Source organism: Pan paniscus, chromosome 5 (assembly GCF_029289425.2).
Source record: "Pan paniscus chromosome 5, NHGRI_mPanPan1-v2.0_pri, whole genome shotgun sequence".
In the NCBI taxonomy this organism is placed as follows: domain Eukaryota; kingdom Metazoa; phylum Chordata; class Mammalia; order Primates; family Hominidae; genus Pan; species Pan paniscus.
In genome coordinates, this window is record NC_073254.2 from 109,172,483 (window position 1) to 109,195,340 (window position 22,858).

Here is a 22,858-nt window from a genome sequence, read left to right on the forward strand (position 1 = left end):
ATCTATCTATACAAGTACCCTACATATTCTACTACCCTGTCTTTGGAAAACAAATTTAATTTTTAAATCTAAGAAATTATAATTTTATTTATTTTTGAGACAGTGTCTTACTCTGTAGCCCAGGCTTGAGTATAGTGGCACCATCTCGGCTCTCTGCAAACTCCACCTTCCAGGTTCGAGAGATTCTCGTGCCTCAGCCTCCTGAGTAGCATGCGCCACCATGCCCGGCTAATTTTTTTTGGTATTTTTTAGTAGAGACCTGCTTTCACCATGTTGATCTGCCAACCTCAGCCTCCCAAAGTGCTGAGACGGCAGGTGTGAGCCACCAGTCAGCCAGAAATTTAATGTAGTTTAGAAGGATTACAAAAGTATTTCTACATACCTTTAAATTTTGACTAATTTTGCCTCTGGCAATGGGATCAAAATAAATGCAGCAATTCTTATTTGTAATGCAACAGCATGTCTTAGAATAGTTAGATCTCAAGTAAACTTTACAAATAAAGTACTGGAATTAATTTACATTTAAAAATAAATTAGCCCAGTGGCCTAAAATTAAATCCGAGGCTCCAAATAAAAATTTCAGCAAATTCCCCTATTATCTGTTAACACCGAAAAATATCAGCTGCTATAAATTATTTGTGCATTATTCCTGGGGAGAAAGCAAGCAAGCAGCTGTCATGGCAGTCTTTATTTTCTTTGACCCTAACTTATCCTCTATGATCCTGAATAAATGGTAGGTAGTACCCCTGCACTAAACTTGGGAAGTACTTAAATAAATATAGTCTCTTTAAAAGAACTGATCACAGATGTCTAAAATTAAAACGTTTGATTTATTAATAAACAAAGTATCTCTCTTAAATGGACCAAGAAACAATTCTATGACAAAAGTGAACCCTGGAATATAGATATTCCCAGAAGACAATTTTCCAGGATACCCAGCCAAACAATTTTCACCTAGTCACAAAAGTCATTTTCATCGAAGCCTACAGTCATTCCTTTTTCTAATTCTATTCTCTCATTTCTTTCTAAACATGATTCTAATAAAGCATATACCTGTCAAAGACTTCTCTTTGCAAAAGACATAGGAACAGCAGTCAGGAAGAGGACTCTGAAGCCCAGTCACTCCACAGATCCAAAGTTTATGGCTGTGTGCCCTTGTAACTTAGCCTCTCTGCATCTGTTTCCTTGTCTGTAGTGGTACTAGGTTGGCGCAAAAGTAATTGCGGGATATTTACCTCATAAGAGTGTTGATGGTTAAATACATGAGTGAATAACTTAAAACATATAGAACAGTGCCAAGCATGTACTAAATGCTCAAAAGAGTTTGAGCTATTATCATTCCAGCTTTTTCATCAAACCAAATGGTATCCTCCTAAGCAGCCCAGGGATTACAATGACAAACCTAGTCAGAGGTAAATCAAAGGATTAAATATGTTCAGGAATACAGAGATTTGTGAATACACAGTAAAGATACTATAATCAATCCCTAGTTATTATTTTTCACAATGGTACCTAGTTATTATTATTTTTATAGATAAAGGGGTCTTGCTATGTTGCCCAGGCTGGTCTCAAACTCCTGGGCTCAAGCAATCCTCCTGCCTTGGCCTCCCAAAGTGCTAGGATTACTGGTGTGAGCCACTGTGCCCAGCCCCTAGTTTTTAAAATGATTTCACTTATGTGTATGAACCCAAACATTCTGAAAATACTAAAAATTTCTATCAATATCTGTCTTACTCATTCTTCAGATTATCCTTTAGATTTTCAGTAGTGCCACATAATTTTATAACTAAATTTTATTATAGCGGAATAATTCAAAGAGTTGTAGTTTTGAAATAAATTTTGCTATGATTAGAGAAAATCTATTCAGAAAGTACAATATACATTAATTTATGGCACTTGTCCAAATATTACCAGTATACAAATTATTGTGTAAGGTTGTTTCTTACATATGGGATCTAATATGCAAAGAAAACTGGAATCTGTATTCAAAACAAATAGAAGCAACACTGGCTCCTATATACTAAAAATATAAGACAGATTTTTTTCTTAAACACTCTGGATACAAATACTAACTGTATGGATTGAGAACTTTGAAGTTTTCATAATGTAAGTCACAAAGTATACAAGTAGAGCTCTATAAATATATCCCCTATAATAATCATATGCAAAACCATTCTATCACAAACACTACCAAAACCCTTTGAAAAACATAAACTACAACACATTTTCAAAGAAATTATTAGTTATAACAACTACAAAAGCAATAAATATCAATAAAGTTATTTGGCTGTCAGAAATGAAGGGCAGTATAATGTAAAATTCAAATACTGCAAAGTTGTTTTTTGAAGATGTAGTCTCGAGTTTCTTCTTCTTCTTTTTTTTAAGTTTTAGAGACAGGATTTCACCATGTTGCCCAGGCTGGTCTCAATCTCCTGGCCTCAAGCAATCTGCCCGCCTCAACCTCCCAAAGTGCTGGGATTACAGGAGTGAACCACCACGCTTGGCCAAGTTTCTTAATACAAGGTACTAAACACTCTTTCAAAAATAATAAGACTTGTTCCATATAAAGTTGAGCAAGAACTCTAAAAAGAAAAAATTAAGCAACAGATGAAAAGTAGGTATGTGGAAATAATGGTATCAAATATGATTTTATACAAAATGTACCATTCTTCAAATGTGTAAGTCTTAATATGAATATTTTTGGATTGTGAGTGTTGCTCAGCCTAATTTTTAAAGAATTAGTCTCAAACCATTCAAAATCCAGTATTTCTCAAAAGTTCTGATATTACTAATGTGGTCATGGTGCAGGATGCAATTTCATGTCAACTTACCTATACTGTTCTACCCAATAAAAATATAACCTTTGAGCTTAGGAGAGAATGTATCTTTTGAATGTTTGATCTCTATATATATTCTACTTTTTGGAACATCAGAATTTTGTAATATGAACTAATATCCACCAGGAATTGGCCCAAGTTTAAACAGAAGACACAAAAGAGACATAGGTGTCAAACAGCTTAAGTCTGCTCTATGCAATTATACAGTCATAGTTACTTTTTACATGAAAGTGCTTTAAAGTCAAAAATATTTGTGTAAAAGGTATTATTAACAGTACTAATACTATGCAAGTAGAATTTTAAAAATTAGTTCCAGTTTACTCATTTCCCTTGAAAAGTACCCTTCTGCCACAATGTAAATAAAAAATGGTCCATAAAATGGTGACATTAGACAAATCATAATTTGTAGTGTGGGCCCTTTAAATGGAGACCAAATTTTTATTAATCCAAAGCTAGAGATTTTATTTCTTCCATATGCCCAAAGTAACTAATATCAACTCGCATTTTCTGTATGCCTTAAAGAATTTTTATTTAACATAATGAGAGTTTAATAACTTATATTAAAGACGGCGTGGTGCTCTTTCTGTTGCTGTTCACCAACTGTTTTTATGACGATAACTTCGAGATCTGGAATGTGACCGAAAATGAGAATGCTTTGCTGTTTGTACTTTAGTTTCAGAATTGGTATACCCTTTGGGAGATTTACACGGGGATCTTGCTATTGAGTCAGAATGTCTTCCATGTGATCTTGATTTTGTTCCTGAGCTAGTCTGCTTTTGAGGTGAACTTGACTGTGATTTTCCTATTGACTTGGACCTCTTTTGTAAGGACTTGGACCTTGACCGTCCTCTAGAGCCAAAATTCCTTCTTGGAGTTCTTGACTGCCTTGCTGAGGTAGACCGCCTTGGTAATGATTTGGAACGAGATTTAGACTGGCTATAAGAAAATCGCCTGTGTCGAGACCTGCAAACATCCATAATGTTAGAGCATATATTTCACACAAAATAAGAGATCAGGAAATAACACTTTCAGGAACTTACATACTTTACATAACATTAGTTATATTTTTACTAGATAAGCTAAAAAAATTTCTCATTTTATTATGCATGCTTTTGGTTCAAACATAAGTAACAAGTTTGTAATATTTGTTATACTAGAATATATGGCCAAAACTTTTTACTTTGCTAGACATACAGGGATCAGTTCTGAAAAATACACTGCATATTTGGTCTGGGTTATACAGCTCTTAAGAGGTACAAAAATCTGAAGAAAAAAAGGTTAAAAAAATCAATTATTTACAGTTCAAATAATGCTTATAGAAATAAAAATCTAGATGTAGGACTTTTGGGTCCTGCCATGACAGAACAGCTTGTATTAGACTAATCTTCCCATAGAAAACAGCTCTCTCTCTCTCTCTCCATATATATATATATATGTATATATATGTGTATATATATGTGTGTGTATATATATGTGTGTGTGTGTATATATATATATATACACACACACACATACATGTATTTTTTTTTTTTGAGACGGAGTTTCGCTCTTGTTGCCCAGGCTAGAGTGCAATGGCACGATCTCAGCTCACCGCAACCTCCGCCTCCCAGGTTTGAGCAATTCTTCTCTCTCAGCCTCCAGAGTAGCTGGGATTACAGGCATGCGCCACCACGCCCAGCTAACTTTGTATTTTCAGTAGAAATGGGATTTCTCCATGTTGGTCAGGCTGGTCTCAAACTCCCGACCTCAGGTTATCCCCCTGCCTCGGCCTCCTAAAGTGCTGGGATTACAGGCGTGAGCTACCACACCCAGCCGAAAACAACTATATTGAAAAGCTACACAACATTTATAAAACAACTGTTCCAAGGCACTGGAGGATAATCAACACAAGCAGGAAGAACCTGAGGGATTACAAGCCTTGGCTCTTTTACTAAGACCATTTTTCAAATGACAGCATGGAGGAGTTGAGCCCAACCAGAAAATGGCTATTTGACTAAGCTGAAGAGAGAAAAGTTAATTCAGGGCTACCAAAATGGGTGGGACATGAGAGGCAAAAACTCTAGAGAAGAGTGAATTAGAGACCAAAAAGTACCTCTAAAATTTGCCTACAAATTCTCCTTAAATCACTGGCCATCTTCTAAGTTGTGTGTGTATGGGAAGAGATTCCAAGGGACCAGCAAAAAACCGGAATTCAGAAATTCAAGAACTGCGCTGAAATTTTTATCAGACACACAGTGCTGAGAGAGAGATTAGAGTTCAAACTCCCAAAAGGTCAATGAGGAACATTAGGTAACAACCCAGAAGGGCTACAATCTAGAGGTAAGGGCCATGCCCTAGGAATAAATTCAAAGCCAAAACAAGCAGCTTTAACAACGCCCAAAACCAAGCCTTAAGATCAAAGTGATCTGCCAGTACTCTGTCTACCAGAAGAAAACAACTGTCTTTGGAGAATGATAATGTCATGCAGAGCCTCTATAATTTTTTGTCCATGTCCACATGCTATGTTAAAAAAAAAAAAAACAGGCAAGAATAACTAAAAACTAAGGAAAATAAAAGGCAAAGAATCATTCCCAAAGTGATTTGGATATTGGCATCATCAAACAGGAATTTAAAAAATTACTATGAGTAATATATTTAAGAAAATAAGAGGAAAAGACAAAACAGATAAAAAGATTGTTCAGTGGAAAACTAGAATCTATAAAAAGAAACAAATAGACATTTAAAACTAAAAATATATGATATCTGAAATTAAAAAGTCATTAGATGGTCTTAACAGCAATCTAGATATAGCAGAAGAAATAATGAACTAGACTGGGTGCAGTGGCTCACGCCTGTAATCCCACTTTGGGAGGCCAAGGCGAGTGGATCACCTGAGGTCAGGAGTTCAAGACCAGCCTGACTAACATGGTGAAACCCCATCTCTACTAAAAATACAAAAATTAGCCTGGCATGGTGGTGCATGCCTGTAATCCCAGCTACTTAGGAGGCTGAGGCAAGAGAATCAATCACTTGAACCTGGGAGGCAGAGGGTGCAGTGAGCCGAGATCGTGCCATTGCACCCCAACCTGGGCAACAAGAGAAAACCTCCAAGACAAAAAAAAAAAAAGAAAAGAAATAGTTAACTAAAAGATCATTAGAAAAACATCCTACCGAAATACAGTGTGAGAAAAGGAATTTTAAGAAATCCCTAAAAGAACACAGCAGATACATAGCATACAGTCACACAAGCCAGAGGAAAGACTGAATAAGGCAGAAGCAATATTTGAAGAGATAATAGCATAAAATTTTACAAAACTAACAAAAAGCATTAACTCACAATTTCAAAAAGCTCAATAAACCCCACACAGACAAAGAAAACTACACTGGGCACATCACAGTGAAACTGATGAAAACCAAAGTCAAAGAAAAAATCTGAAAACCGGCCGGGTACGGTGGCTCATGCCTGTAATCCCAGCACTTTGGGAGGCTGAGGCAGGTGGATCACCTGAGGTCAGGAGTTCCAGACCAGCCTGGCCAACATGGAGAAACTCCGCCTCTACTAAAAATACAAAAATTAGCTGGGTGTGGTGGCGGGAGGCTGAGGCAGGAGAATCGCTTGAATCTGGGAGGCGGAGGTTGCAGTGAGCCGAGATTGTGCCACTGCACTCCAGCCCAGGTGACAGAGTGAGACTCTGTCTCAAAAAAAATAAAAATAAAAATAAATCTGAAAACCTTGCCAGAGAATGAAAGACAAATTTCTTTCAAAGGAGCAACCATAAGACTGACAACTCACTATGGGTATCAGAAAAACAATGGAATGACATTTTTAAAGAGAAAAATAAAATCACTGCCAATATAGAATTCTATCCTCAGCAAAAATATTTCTCACAAATGAATTTTAAATAAAGATGTTTTCAGACAAAAGCTGAGATAATTCACTATCAGCAGATGTGTACTATAAGAAATACTAAATATTCACTGCCCTGGTACTTCTCGGTGAGCTGAAAGAGGAAAAAAAGAAATACTAAATATTCTTTAGACTGAAGAAAAATGATACTAGATAGTAACATTGAACTAGATGAAGAAATTTAAAAAGCTTTCTTTGGAGAATGATAACACCATGTAGAGCCTCTTCAATTTTTGGTTTTGTTTGTTTGTTTCTGAGACAGAGTCTTGCTCTGTCACTCAGGCTGGAGTGCAGTGGGGCGAGCTTGGCTCACTGCAACCTCTGTCTCCCGGGTTCAAGTGATTCTCCTGCCTCAACCTCCCAAGTAGCTGGGATTACAGGCACGTGCCACCATACCTGGCTAATTTTTGTATTTTTAGTAGAGATGGGGTTTCGCCATGTTGGCCAGGCATGTCTGACCTCAAGTCACCTGCCTCAGCCTCCCAAAGTGCTGAGATGACAGGCATGAGCCACTGCACCTGGCCTCTCTTGAATTTTTTATTACATATTTATACTGAAAATACATTGATGTAGCATATTTTCTGGAATAAATTCACAGTCTTTTAGAAATTATTAAATTTCATTCATTTTGTAGACAGCTGTAGGAAGCAAAATGAAGAAAATGTCCTTGAAAAAAAATCCTAACATAGTAAAAGAAGGACGCTATAATATATTTGGACTAAAGAAAAGGGAGTTGAGCAATTTTAACACTGTTCAGGAACATTTAGAGTTCTAACATACACACTCCTTGACATAAAGTTAACAAAGATTTACAGAATACCTTTTTTTACATTTTAATAATTTATTTATTTATTTATTTGTTGTGAGACAGAGTCTTCCTCTGTTGCCCAGGTTGGAGTGCAGTGGTGCAATCATGGCTCACTGCAGCCTTGACCTACTGGGCTCAAGGAGTCCTCACACCTCAGTCCACCCTCTCCCTCCCTCCCAGTAGCTGGAACAGGTGTGTGCCACCACACGTGGCTAATTTTTTTTAGTTTTTGTAGACATGGGGGTCTCACTATGTTGCCCAGGCTGGTCTCTCGAATTCCTGGACTCAAGTGATCTCACCTGGCCTCCCAGAGTGCTGGGATCACAGGTGTGAGCCACTGCACCTGGCCATAAGACAGTTATTAAAATGAGAAAAACTGGGGTCAGGGAGGTTAAGCAATGGTCTTATAACAAGTACAAAGCAGAATAGCATTGCCCTGAAAGATGTGGTCCTTCCATCCCTGATACTCCAGGATGATTTGAGACAGTCAAGTATTATACTTTACTTCCACTAGAAGGCAGAAAATGATGTGAATATCCACCTTATTTAAATCAAGCAAGAGAAAAAAACTGGTTCACTAAGGCTGTAATGCATTTAGAAACAATCAATTTAAAATTTTTTTTTTTTTTTGAGACAGAGTCTCGCTTTGTCACCCAGGCTAGAGAGCAGTGGCGTGATCTCAGCTCACTGCAACCTCTGCCCCCCAGGTTCAAGCGATTCTCCTGCCTCAGCCTCCCAAGTAGCTGGGATTACAGGCCTGTGCCACCACACCCACCTAATTTTTGTATTTTTAGTAGACATGGGGTTTCGCCATGTTGGCCAGACTGGTCTCGAACTCCTGAACTCAGGTGATCCGCCCCCGCCCTGGCCTCCCAAAGTGCTGGGATTACAGGCGTAAGCCACTGCGCCTGGCCTGAATTTTTAGTAGAGACAGGATTTCACCATATTGCTCAGAATGGTCTTGAACTCCTGACCTCAAGTAATCCACCCGCCTCGGCCTCCCAAAGTGCTGGGATTACAGGCGTGAGCCACCACACCTGGTCCATATAATTAATTTCTGTTGTGATTCACTATTATTCTAATAGAAATAAACTCCTGGCTAGCAAAATAAATAACTTGAAAATATCTTTTCCCCTGCCCCCAAATTACTATTTAATATGTCTTCTTCAATACTGCCATACTTGGAATTTATTCTTGGTAACTTATCTTTTATAAGTAAATTGATTTACATTAACTTTAGTCAACCACCTTTCACAAGGGATTTTATTATATTTCTTTTTCTTTTTTTTTTTTTTTTTGGAGAGACGGAGTCTCACCATGTTGGCCAGGCTAGTCTCAAACTCCTGGCCTCAAGTGATACTCCCACCTCAGCCTCCCAAAGTGCTGAGATTATGGCACCTGGACATTTTATTGTATTTCTTACGCATTTAAACATTTTTAAAGTTGAAGATTACAAACTGTTGGGCACATTTAGGAAAATTTTATTTATCTAAAACTCATCACCTTGTTTTTTTTTTTTTTTGCTTTTTGTTTTGAGACGGAGTCTCGCTCTGTCGCTCAGGCTGGAGTGCAATGGCGTGATCTCAGCTCACTGCAACCTCCGCCTCCCAGGTTCAAGTGATTCTCCTGCCTCAACCTCCTGAGTAGCTGGGATTACAGGTGCGTGGCTACCACACCCAGCTAATTTTTGTATTTTTAGTAGAGGCGGGGTTTCATCATGTTGGTCAGTTTGGTCTTGAACTCCTGACCTCGAGATCCGCCCGCCTCAGCCTCTCAAAGTGCTGGGATCATAAGTGTGAGCCACTGCACGCGGCTAAGTATGTATTTTTTTTTTTACTTTTTTTTTCTGCTCACTATATATTATCTTCTCATGTAAAAAGATAAAGTTAAGTCTGTAACTTTAACATAAGAATTAATCCCATAAACCCAAGTTAAATAACAATATATGATAAATAGAGAAGAGTGTTATCTTTTAACAAAAATTGATTATGTTTGTACATTAAGCAAAATGACTAAGGTGGGCTGTTTATAAAAACTTTAAAATATTTTCCAGGCTGGGTGCAGTGGCTCACACCTGTAATCCTAGCACTTTGGGAGCCTGAGGTGGGAGGAACACTTGAGCCCAGGAATTTAAGACCAGCCTGGGCAACATAGCGAGACCTCCAATCTCTACAAAAAATTTAAAAAATTAGCCCGGTGTGGTGGTGCACACCTGTAGTACCCGCTACTTGGGAGGCTGAGGTGAGAAAATTGCTTGAGTCTAGGAGGTCAAGGCTACAGTGGGCCATGATTGCACACCACTGCACTCCAGCCTGGGAAACAGTGAGACCCTATCAAAAAAATATATATCTATTTCCCAGAAAAAGTAGAAAATGAAGTTTTCAGTCCTCTTGTACTCACTCTTTGAGGCTGTCTGACCGCCTCCTATTTCTTCCCCATGAAGAACTTCTACTTCGAGTTCTTCTTTGGCTGGGGCTTCTTGATCTCCTGTGATCACTTGGAGAACAAGGATGACGTTCTTTTGATTTCATTTGGCCTGGTGCTGGAACATAAAGAACAAGACTTATGACATAATTCGTTACCTGAACACCACAGTAACAACCACTCAACTAGCAATCATTTACTGAAAGAATTTTAAATTAAAAAATCAGTCATCACTGAAACTCATTCTGCTGAATAAATAAAATCTAGCATTCAGTCACACTTACTTTTGCGATCACCTTGTGCAAACTGTATTTCAATCTGACGGCCACATACCCACTTTCTATTGAGGTTATAAAGAGCATCTTCAGCATCTCGAACATCTTCAAATATGACTAGCTGTTAAGGACACTTTGAACATGAGATATCAAGTAAACATATTTTAAAAGCATTATTTACATGTGAAATGAAATAAATAGGAAAATCAAGTTCAAGTTATTAAGCTCACATCTTCAATATAATATGAATAATCAGAAAAAAAACTTTCACTTTTTCTCATGAAAACAAATGACCCATTATGTTTAGAAGAGTGAGTCTAAAAATAAAAAGAACAAAACAAACATGTAACTGTACTTTTAGTGTCTACAATAGTGTGGCTGCAGTATGCATGTATAATTTGAAAACAAGAAAAACAAAAAAAAAAGTCCAAATTTGGCTAGCATTATAAAATTACAAACTGTTTAGGACTCACTCCCTTCTTTCAGATAAAGGATCTATCAGATTTTTCACTGAATATCAGCATGCAGAAGCCTTTATTCTGAAATTAAAATTACTCTTTCATTAAAAGGCTTAATTTTAAATTTGACATTTAAGAGAGATTAACAAAACTGCACTTATACAAGTGAGTTAAAACAAAACCTGATTTAGTGCTTTAAAAATGGTATCTACTTTTGAACCTACCACTTTAAATGTTTATGTTTTTTTCTGTTTTTGAGATGGCGTTTCCCTCTTGTCACCCAGGCTGGAGTGCAATGGCGCGATCTCAGCTCACTGCAAGCCCAGGTTCAAGAGATTCTCCCGCCTCAGCCTCCCAAGTAGCTGGGACTACAGGTGCCCGCCACCACACCCGGCTAATTTTTGTATTTTTAGTAGACACGGGGTTTCACCGTGTTGGTCAGGCTGGTCTCAAACTCCTGACCTGAGGTGATCCACCCACCTCAGCCTCCCGAAGTGCTGGGATTACAGGCATGAGCCACCGCACCCAGCCAAACATTTATGTTTTTACTACTTGGGATATAAATATAAAAGAAACATAAAAGCAATCTGTAAATATCTGGAATTACATATACTGGTTTGTAATATCCCACTAAACTTCCTTATGTATATAAATTATATAATATTAAACCTAGCTATAATGGAAATTAGCTATATAAAATTAAGTAACTTTTTTTAGGAGGTTGTTCACTGGTTTAATTAAAAAATAACAAACAGAAAAAGCTCAAGATACACAATATAAAACGAGACTGGCAATTACCTCAATGTCACTTGATCTTGAACCTTGACCTTTACTCTTTAAGGCTTGCAAGATGGACTTTATAAGAGACGCAGAACCAACAAAATCAGACTTGGCTTTGACTCTGGAACTCTGAGTAAATGTAGGAAAGCCGAAGTCTCAACCTGGTGTTGGCTTTGTCTTTTGCTTGATAAAGACTTCCCCTCTTCCAGGTCTTTATATCTGTGTCCACCCTCCCTCTTTACTCCTTGATGCTTGAACTTTAGGTGCCTTTTGTCTCGCCTGCTGGGTTTATGCTTGGATTCTAGCTAACAGGTTGGTTCAAACTGGGGGGTGCTTGCCAGCTACTGTGGACTGCTTTAGATCTTCTGAGATAAAGAAATAAACACATTTAATTAGGCAATATTAATCTCATAACATATGCTACTGAATACATATATGTATAAGCACGCATATACAGTATATTCACATGCACACAATAAAATAAAGGATATTGAACATAAGCAAATCCTCTTGGGCGGCGAGTGTAGAAGTCAAGTGGAATGTAAACGTCTACTATAGGGCCATATCGACCAAACTCACGGCGCAAGTCCTCAGGCCTGAAGTGTTTTAGAAATAAGGCAAAGAAATATGAATAGCTGGATTAAAATATTTTGCCTACAGAAATCCACTTGAAACCTTCAAAAGAAAGAACATCATCTAGACCAGCATTATCTAAAATTGTTTTTTGTAAGAATCATGCAAGGTTTTGAAAGAAAGGGAAAAAAGAAAGGAAAAAAACATTCTCAGGCCAGGCGTGGTGGCTCACACCTGTAATCCCAGCACTTTGGGGGACCAAGGTACGTGGATCACTTGAACCCAGGAGTTCAAGACCAGCCTGGGCAACATGGTGAAACCCCGTCTCTACAAAAAAATACAAAAATCAGCCAGGTGTGGTAGCGTGTGCCTGTAGTCCCAGCTACTCGGGAGGCTGAGGCGGGAGAATCACCTGAGTGAGCATGGAGAGGTTGAGGCTGCAGTGAGCCAAGATCACACCACTGCACTCCATCCAGCCTGGGTGACAGAGTGAGACCCTGTCTCAAAAAAAAAGAAAACACGAAAAAAACCTCCCTAGATTCTCAGACCTCTCTTGGAGGTTCTGATTCAGGAAGTATGGATTAGAGGCTGGAAATCTGTATCTTTACAAGCACTCCAGGTGGTTGTTATGCTTAATTTCCAGAAACACTGACCCAGCATATCCACCTCTGAAAGTTATTATAAGACCTAATAAGTAATTGTTTCACTAAGAACACATTCATTTTGCTTCACTTTAATTTCATGTTTATGTTAATCTTGTTTTGAGATAGCAAGAATTAGATTCTAAAGAAGTCCTAAAATTATTTATCAGGCTTTAAAGAAAAATGGATGTTTTAATATTAAACATAAAACAAAGTAACTACTGTATTCCCAAATCTGACAGGTATTTCGAGCCTGCTTATGTGCCTTCTAGTGCGATTAGGTGCTTCAGAAGGGGTACCAAAAAAAAAAACAGCATGATATTCATCTTCATGGAGCTACAATTTAACTGAAGAGACAAAATATTTAGCAATAATAGCTAACAGTTACAGTGCATTTATATGTTAGCCAGTGTTCACCTTACAACCACTTAATTCTTACAATTTCCCTGTGGTTATTTACAGATGATACAGAGAGATTATGGGTGATACAGACAGAATTTCAGGTTATTTACAGGTAATACAGGCAGATTACAGGTGATACAGACAGAGTAACCTATCTATGCTCACTGAGCCAGCAAGTGACAAAGCTAGAAATCAAATTTTCAGTCTCATACTGGTCCATCTTAACCACTACACCCTACTGCTTCATGGTGCTATCATAGGGATTCGGCATCAAGCTATGATCATAAAATGTGGCTCGGGAGAAATAAAGATTCAAAGATGACTAAGAAGCTTCTAGCTTGGACAAATGGAAAGAAGATGGTGTCAGTGACAAAAATTAGAAGAGAGCTAGATCAAGGAGGAAGAAAAGAGGCAAAAGAAGCAACTTTCAGGTTTAGAAATGCAGAATTTGAGGTGATTAGAACACTGATAAGAGTTCTATAAGCAACAGAAAATTGTGATTATATGCATATTAATTAGTGTGTATTAATATAATTATTAGAAGCCAGTGACTAAGGCTAGAGATGGGGATTTAGAAATTACATATAAGATTCAACAAAAATTGACTAAGCATCGACTTTTTGCCAGTAGCTCAGTCAACATTATGACATACTTTATTTCATTTAACACTCATAGAACATGTTTTACTATTAGTTTCTGAGGACAGTGACAATGTCTTTTTTCTTTTACTTATTCAGAATTAAGCAAATACTTATTGAGCACCTACTATGTGCCAGGCTCTAGGAATATAATGAGAAACAAGAAAAACACAATTCCTGCTCCCACAGACCATAGACTGGCATAAAGAGTCTCAACCTCTCCTGAGTACTGTAATCATCTGTGAAGGGATGTTACAGACAGAGGCACCCCAACCCGATGCATTAATTCTGGACCTAATTAGTGTTTTCCATAGTGAGGCCCAGTTATGTTTAATTTTTTCAGGACTTCACAGGCAATTCTGAGACTGAAGGTTGAGAATCACTGCTAAAGCAGGTGTCTTCACCAGCATATCTCTGTACCTAATGTAGCTGCTGGGCACACAGTAGGTACTCAATATATATTTGCCTATCAATGAAAAAAGAATACATTACTGTTACCATTTAAGAGTTAAGGAGACTGAGGGTGAGAGAAGTTACCTTGCCCAGAGATCTACACAGCCAGTAGTAGAGCTAGGATTCAAATGAAGGTCTTCTGAGACAACCAATCCCATCAACCAAATGTAGTGGCTAAGAGGAAAGGGATCATAGATAATATAAAAGAGGAGGCTGCAGCACTGTGTGCCACAGAGGTCTGGAGTCTGGAAGCCAAGGGTGATGGGAGTCAGATGGAACAGGTCTTTTCAAAAGAGCCAATTCCCATTCACTGTCTCCACTCCCTCACCTGTTAGCTGTTGTTTTATTTTTGCACTTTTGGTATGATCTACTTCAATATTCAAAAAAGTACAGAGAATAATAAACACCCATGTATCTACCAACAAGATTTATTTTCTGGCCGGGCGCGGTGGCTCACGCCTGTAATCCCAGCACTTTGGGAGGCCGAGTTGGGCGGATTACGAGGTCAGGAGATCGAGACCATCTTGGCTAAGAGGGTGAAACCCCGTCTCTACTAAAAATACAAAAAATTAACTGGGCGTGGTGGCGGGCGCCTGTAGTCCCAGCTACTCAGGAGGCTGAGGCAGGAGAATGGTGTGAACCCAGGAGGCGGAGCTTGCAGTGAGCCAAGATCATGCCACTGCACTCCAGCCTGGGCAACAGAGCAAGACTCTGTCTCAAAAAAAAAAAAAATTATTTTCTCCGTATTTGACATACTTGCCATAATTTTCAGTATTTTTAAAGAAATATTATATCCTTCTGTTACCAATGGAGGGTCTTGCCTATGAGTCCTCCAGGTTCTTGGCATTTTTAACAAAGAATTGGACAAAATGCACAAAGCAATGAAAAAATGAAGCAATGAAAGCACAGATTTATTGAAATGAAAAGATACTCCACAGAGTGGGAGCAGGCTCAAGCAAGCCACTCAAGTGCATTGGTTACAGAATTTTCTAGGGTTTAAATACCCTCTAAGGTTTCCCACTGGTTACTCGGTTACACCCTATGTAAATGAAGACTTGGCCCACCACCAGTCTGGTGGAGGGAGGCGACCAATTAGAGGCTGAAGCAAAGCTACAAAGTTACACATGAAGACTTGGCCTGGGACCAGTCTGATTGGTTGCAGGAGGGGACCAGTCAGAGGTACTTTCCATTTTTTATCTGTAATACAGTGCAAAGGGAGTAGCCTCTGATCCTTTTGTTACTTGGGTGTAGTGAGGTGGAGTTCTCCTTTTGATTCAGTTCTAGGAAGTCACTGTGAATCGGCCTTAGGTTCCCTGCCTCCAGACCCTATTCTCCTGCTTCAGTATCACTAGCAAAGAAATTGGTAGGCTGGAGGGTATGCCTATCTCAGCTTCACTACATGTTCTTCAGAGTGGCCCAACCAACTTACATTTCCAAAAACATGTGTTAGAATTCCCACTGTTGCCCAGGCATGGTGGCTGATACCTGCAATACCAGCAGTTTGGGAGGCCAAGGTGGGAGGACTACTTGAGCCCAGGAGTTCAAGATCAGCCTGAGCAACATAGTGAGACCCCCATCTCTACAAAAAATAAAAAAAAATTAGCTGGGCGTGGTGTCTATAATCCCAGCTACTTAGAAGGCTGAGGAAGAAGGATCACTTGAGCCCAGGAGTTTGAGACTGCACTGAGCTATGATCATGCTACTGCACTCCAGTCTGGGAAGACAGGGTGAGACTTGTTTGTCTTTTTTTTTTTTTTTGGAGATGGAGTCTTGCTTTGTCACCCAGACTGGAGTACTGTGGCACAATCTCGGGTCACTGCAGCCTCCACCTCCCAGGTTCAAGCTATTCTCGTGCCTCAACCTCCCAAGTAGCTGGGATTACAGGCATGTGCCACCACACCTTGTTTATTCTATTATTAGTAGAGATGGGGTTTTGTTATGCTGGCTTTTAAAATTCCTCTTGAAAATATGTTGTAGTTTTTGGTGCAAAGGTTCTGCACATTTTTTGTTAACTGTTTTCCTAAGTAAGTATGCCTTTTGATGCTATGGTAAATGCAACTGTTTTTTAAAATTGTCATTGTTTTCAATTGTTTGCTGTTAATATATAGAAATAAAGTTTTTGTAAATTTACCTTATATCCTCATAACTTACTAAACTTATTAGTTCTAGCAGTTTTTTTGTTCATTCCCTAGTATTTTCTATGTAAGCAAATATGTCACCTAAGAATGGTTACTTTTATCTTTCCAATTTTTGTATTTTATATCTTTTTTCTTGCCTTGTTGCACTGGTTAGGACCTGCAATAAAACGCTGGAGGTTGTGAGTGGCATTCTTTTCTTTTTCCTGATTTTATAAGGAAAGCATTGTCTTTCATCATTAAGTATGATGTTAGCTATGTTTTTTATAGCTGACATTTATTAGGTTAAGAAGTTCTCTTCTATTCCTAGTTTGCTCACACGTTTTGTTTTGTTTTTGTTTTTGGAGACAGGGTCTCAGGTCTCACTCTGTCACCTAGACTGGAGTTCCATTAATACACTATATTTAACATTAAAAAATTATTCCTTTATGCAGTACAAAAGCAAAGATATTATTTTTCCTAAGCTACATCTTGTTTCACCAGTGAAAAGAAACATAACACAAATTTTAAAACTATTTATTTTGAGACCGAGCCTCACTCTGTTGCCCAGGCTGGAGTGCAAGGGCGTGATCTCGGCTCACTGCAACCTCCTCCTCCCCGGTTCAAGAGATTCTCATGACTCAGCCTGCCGAGTAGCTGGGATCCTCAGGTGAAGCGCCCGCCTCGGCCTCCCAAAGTGCTGGAATTACAGGCATGAGCCACCTCTCCCGGCCTAAAACTTATTTTTAAAATTTCTTTAGTTCTTGTGTTCAATTTCATTTCTGTCAAATTTTACACTAATTCACAAAGCCTTTTAGTGTCTTCTGCTTTTAATTTTTTAAAAATTTGTTTTGTTTTAAAACATTCTTAGTAAATAAAATTTGAAAAATATTTGAAAAAAGGAAGAAGAAAAGTAAGTCCTACTGTCCAAATTAATTTCTTTCTAGTCTCATTTATTTTCTTTTCTTTTTTTTTTTTTTTTTGGAGACAGGGTCTCGCTCTGTTGCCCAGGCTGCAGTGCAGTGGTGATATCATAACTTGCTCCAACCTTGAACTCCAGTACCTAGGACTACAGGCACGCATCACCATGCCCGGCTAACTTTTTTTTTTTGGTAGAGATGAGGCCTTGCTATGTTGCCCAGGCTGGCCTTGAACTCCTGTCCTCAAGGGATCCTCCTGCCTTAGCCTCCCAAAGCACTGGGATTACAAGCATAAGCCACTGAGCCTGGCCCTAGTCTCATTTTCCATATATAGTTTTTTCCTTTTTTCATTTTTTAATATAGTTATGCACCACATAACAATGTTTCAGTCAATGATGAACCATATATATCATGGTGGCCCCATAATCTTATAACAAAGCTGTCCTAGACAGGTGTACCTTTTAAAAAATCTTTTACACCATATTTTTAGTGTCTTTTCTATGTTTAGATACATGTAGGTAAATGTCTTAAAATTGCCTACGGTATTCAGTATTGTAACATGCTGTACAGGTATGTAGCCTAGAAGCAACGGGCCACACCACATAGCCTAGGTGTGTAGCTGGCTTTACTATGTAGTAGGTTTGGGTTTGTACAACAACAAAATCACCAAATGGATTTGTCAGAACCTATCTCTGTCCTTAACTGATGCATGACTGTAACTGAAATCATGCTGCATATATAATTTTACATATGTTTTATTTAACATTTTATCCCAATGATTTATTTTTTTTTGAGACACAATTTCACTCTGTCACCCAGGCTGGAGTGCAGTGGCCGGTATTGGCTCACTGCAACCTCTGCCTCCCAGGTTCATGCGATTCTTCTGCCTCAGCCTCCCTAGTAGCTGGGACTACAGGCGAGTGCCACCACGCCCAGCTAATTTTTATATTTTTAGTAGACACAGGGTTTCACCATATTGGCCAGGCTGGTCTCGAACTCCTGACCTCGTGATCCACCCACTTTGGCCTCCCAAAGTGCTGGGATTATAGGTGTGAGCCACCGCACCCAGCCCAATTTTTTCTATTATTAGTAGAGATGGAGCTTCACTATGTTAGCCAGGCTCGTCTCGAACTCCTGACCTCGAGTGATCCACGTGCCTCGGCCTCCCAAAGTGCTGGGATTATAGATGTGAGCCACCGTGCCAGGCCCCAAGGATTTTGTTTATAAGCATACTAAATGTTAAAGCCTATTTATTTATTTATTTTTGAGACAGAGTCTCACTCTCACCCCCGGAGTGCAGTGGTGCCATCTTGACTCACTGCAGCCTCGACCACCTGGGCTCAGGCGATCCTCCCACGTCAGCCTCTCAAATAGCTGGACTACAGGTGCGCACTACCACACCTGGCTAATTTTTGTAATTTTTGGTGAGACAGGGTTTTGCTATGTTTCCCTGGCTGGTTTCAAACTCCTGAGCTTAAGTGATCTACCCACCTCAGCCTCCAAATGTGCTGGGATTACAGGCATGAGCCACTGTGCCCTATCTTTAAAGCTAATTTTAAAAGTGTCTACATGTCACATTGCTAGTTAACGTATACTGTATACTACTTTGTACTAAAAGGTTAATACAGATTACATGTGATGATTCTAATTTCATATCATCACTCACCTGCTATTCGATCTTAGGCAAAATACTTAACCTAAACGTTGATTTCTCATCGGTAAAATGGGGTTAATAAAGAACATACGGCCAGGCGCAGTGGCTCATGCCTGTAATCCCAGTGCTTTGGGAGGCCAAGGTGGGCGGATTACCTGACGTCAAGAGTTCGAGACCAGCCTGGCCAACATGATGAAACCCCGTCTCTACTAAAAATACAAAAATTAGCCAGGCATGGTGGCACACATCTGTAATCCCAGCTACTCGGGAGGCTGAGGCAGGAGAATTGCTTGAGCCCAGGAGGCAGAGGTTGCAGTGAGCCGAGATCGTGCCACTGCACTCCAGCCTGGCTGACACAGCAAGACTCTGTCTCAAAATAAAACAAACAAACAAAAAAACCACCATACATTATAGGGTTACTGCGAAAATTTAATATATGTAATGTTTTTAGTATGGCACCTAGTACACAGTGAGTATTCAACAAATGTTAGAGATTTCATTCATGTAATATAATCTTGTAGATTTTGATTGTCTGCCAGTGGCAAAGCTAAAAAAAAAAAAAGTGAAAAAATGGAAAAGGAAATCAGTCAATCTCAACTATCAGTCTCAATCACTCACTGGTGAATGAAGTACATAGATCAGAGATCAGGTGTCACCTGCAGATGTGTTTTATTTGGCCTGCATGACGTTTAAACACTTTTAAAATGTGTATAAATATGAAATTGCCAATATTTTACTGCTTTTATTTTTTTAGTTTTTGAGACAGAGTCTCGCCCTGTCGCCCAGGCTGGAGTGCAATGGTACGATCTCGGCTCACAGCAACCTCCACCTCCCGGGTTCAAGCGATTCTCCTGTCTCCGCCTCCCGAGAAGCTGGGATCACAGGCGCGCACCACCATGCCTGGTGAATTTTTTGTATCTTTAGTAGAGACGGTGTTTTACCATGTTGGCCAGGCTGGTCTCAAACTCCTAATTTCGTGATCTGCCCACCTCGGCCTCCCAAAGTGCTGGGATTATAGGCGTGAGCCACCACGCCCGGCCACAGCTTTTATTTTTTTAGACTCTCTAAAGGTCTCTCTGTCACCCAGGCTGGAGTACAGTGATGTGATCATCGTTCACTGTAACCTTGACCTCCCGGGCTCAAGTGATCCTCCCACCTCGGCTTTCCCAGTAATTGGGACTACAGGTGTCATACACCAGGCTACATTTTATAGCTTTCTTTTATTTATTTATTTTTTGAGACAGAGTCTCACTCTGTCGCCCAGGCTGGAGTGCAGTGGCCTGATCTCGGCTCACTGCCAACCTCCACCTCTGGGGTTCAAGCGATTCTCGTGCCTCAGTCTCCTGAGTAGCTGGGATTACAGGCGCCAGCCACCACACCTGGCTAATTTTTGTGTTTTAGTAGAGACGGGGTTTCACCAGGTAGGCCAGGTTGGTCTCAAACCCCTCACCTCAAGTGATCCGCCCAACTCGGTCTCCTAAAGTGCTGGGATTACAGGCGTGAGCCACCGCGCCCAGCCTTATATTTTACAGCTTTCAAATCTACAAATGGGGTTTTCTTTTTTCTTTCTTTTTTTTTTTTTTTTTTGAGACGGAGTCCTCGCTCTGTCTCCCAGGCTGGAGTGCAGTGGCGCGATCTTGGCTCACTGCAAGCTCCGCCTCCCGTGTTCACACCATTATCCTGCCTCAGCCTCCTGAGCAGCTGGGACTACAGGCACCCGCCACCACGCCCGTCTAATTTTTTGTATTTTTAGTAGAGACGGGGTTTCATCGTGCTAGCCAGGATGGTTTCCATCTCCTGACCTCGTGATCCGCCTGCCTCAGCCTCCCAAAGTGCTGTGATTACAGGCATGAGCCACCGCACCCGGCCACGAATGGGATTTTCACATGATTCAACTTAATGCTAACATCTAAAGACTAAGATTACACATACAAAATCCAGATTTCTGATTTCTCTTTACAACTAGTAAGATATATCAACAATAAGTCCAGATGTCTACATGGCAGCTGTCAGCTGGAGCCTAGAGGCAGATGCTGCACCTTTTAGATGGCATATTTCCTTTTCTATTTGCTATTCTATTTCTATTTGATAGTCCACACCATCCTACTGTGCCTTATAGGCTGGCAGCTTCACTCGTTTATATTACCCCGGCTGGCCCCTGTGAACCATTAGAATTGGAAACCTCTGATTTTTCTACAGACACCCTGAAGAGGCTTGATGCTTATTCCATTTTCAAGTTGTCTGTTCAACTGCAAGGTTTTTTAATTCTGCCCAAATCATAAATTATATTCGTGTTTTCTATGTAATATATTGATAAAAAGGCTGACAGAAGAAATGTAAACAAGGCACCTTTTAGATGTTAACTAAGATATATTAACCACAGCATATAGTTGTGATACATGTACTTGCGGTGATCAAATAAAAAATACTTGGCCGGGCAAGGTGGCTCATGCCTGTAATCTCAGCGCTTTGGGAGGCCGAGCTGGGCGGATCACTTGAGGTCAGGAGTTGGAGATCAGCCTGGCCAACATAATGAAACCTCATCTCTACTAAAAATATAAAAATTAGCCGGGTGTGGTGGCACACGCCTGTAATCCCATCTACTTTGGAGGCTGAGGCAGGAGAATCGCTTGAACCCGGGAGGCAGAGGTTGCAGCCAACCAAGATCGGGCCATTGTACTCCAGCCTGGGGGACAAGAGCGAGACTTTGTCTAAAAAAAATTAAAATAACTAAAAAATAAAAAATACTTAACGTTTATTTACTCCTCAAAGGTAAATTATAATACTCATCTCAGATGACTATGGAGTCAAGAGCTCCATGTATCTATACCTCTCTGGCCCCAGGTAAATCATTAAAACTCTTAGTTTCCGCTCTCCTTTATGTACAATAAAACAGTACTGCATAGGTAGAAAGGCTGGGGGGAAGTAAATGAAGTAAGCCCAGTGAAATGAGAATGTCTATTAACACCGTTCCCTCTCCCCCCGCCCCCAATTTCTCCAGCTCCATTAAGGAAGGAAGTGCTATATGAAAAAGTCATTCCTTAATATCTGTGTTCAGACACTCTGTAGACAAAATTCTCAACAGAGGGGTGGGGCATCAGAATCAACCAGGTGAGTCTATACTCACGCCCTTAAAAAGGGTGTTAATACTGGACTCAGAACTTTAAAGAAAAACGCACTGATCTCATTCATTGAAGTTATTTTTTGTATGCAGAATAAAATTGTGTGAATAAAATGCAAGCAGCACCGTCTGTAAGTAGACCAGAACTGGGGGAGAGAAACTGTAAGGCCCGAGTACGCATTATGGTACAAAACGTTCTCACCAGCCCCAATTCCTCTCCATCTAGGAGGGTTGGATGCGCGCGATTTTATCGGGGCACGGCGACAAAGGAGCTGAAACGCGGGCACTCGCTGGAGCGCAAACCCTCCCGGCTCCAGGCGGGGAGCGACCTGAGCTCGGGAGAGGGGCGCCCCGTGTCCCACGGCCCGCCGGCTGCGGTGCTGAACCGCGGAAAGCGACGCGGGCCGGGGACACGATGTGCGCGGCGCCGGGGCTGAAAGCTGGCCGGGAGGGCGGAGGCGCGAGTTCCGCCCAGGCCGCGGAGTAGTCCGAGGGCTCACACCTCCCCCAGTGGCGCAGCCTGGGCCCGCGGGGAGGCTCCGCGCAGCCCCCCCGGGCCTCCGCCGGGCCTCGGCCGTGCTCCGCGGCGCGGCTGTTACCCCGCCCCTCCTCCGCGCCCCCAACCTGCAGCCGCGGCCGTTCACCTGGTGGCGTCCGCGACGTTCCTGATGAATAGGGAGGTGTTGGGGGGCCTCGTGTAGCGAGACATGACCGCTTCCTCCGTTCCCTCCGGGTCTGCCCGCGGCCGCTGGACTCGCTCCGTCTCCCGCTACCGCTGCTACCACCACAGGAGCTCCGCCGGCCCCCGGCGCGACCCCCACCCCTCGGCCTCAGCCCCGCCAGCGCGCAGCCGCAGAGGCCGGCGCAGAGGGGG

General features: G+C 40.7%; 1 protein-coding gene across 3 annotated transcripts; it reads right to left on the minus strand.

Moving 5' to 3' along the window:
* Positions 1 to 811: 811 nt before the first annotated feature.
* On the minus strand, positions 812 to 22,836 carry SRSF12 (serine and arginine rich splicing factor 12). Of its 3 annotated transcripts, XM_055113955.2 has the most exons (5): positions 22,629 to 22,836; positions 11,958 to 12,064; positions 10,240 to 10,341; positions 9,932 to 10,073; positions 812 to 3,800 (listed from the first exon to the last, which is right to left on the minus strand). In XM_055113955.2, the coding sequence occupies exons 1-5, from the start codon at positions 22,691 to 22,693 to the stop codon at positions 3,431 to 3,433; spliced, it is 786 nt and encodes a 261-aa protein (XP_054969930.2). In that variant the 5' UTR covers positions 22,694 to 22,836; the 3' UTR covers positions 812 to 3,430. The 3 variants fall into 3 exon arrangements, with proteins under 3 accessions (XP_054969930.2, XP_034818401.3, XP_034818402.3); XM_034962510.3 differs by lacking the exons at positions 11,958 to 12,064; positions 22,629 to 22,836 and adding an exon at positions 11,487 to 11,625 and having other exon boundaries at positions 10,240 to 10,363; XM_034962511.3 differs by lacking the exons at positions 11,958 to 12,064; positions 22,629 to 22,836 and adding an exon at positions 11,487 to 11,621 and having other exon boundaries at positions 10,240 to 10,351.
* Positions 22,837 to 22,858: the final 22 nt, after the last annotated feature.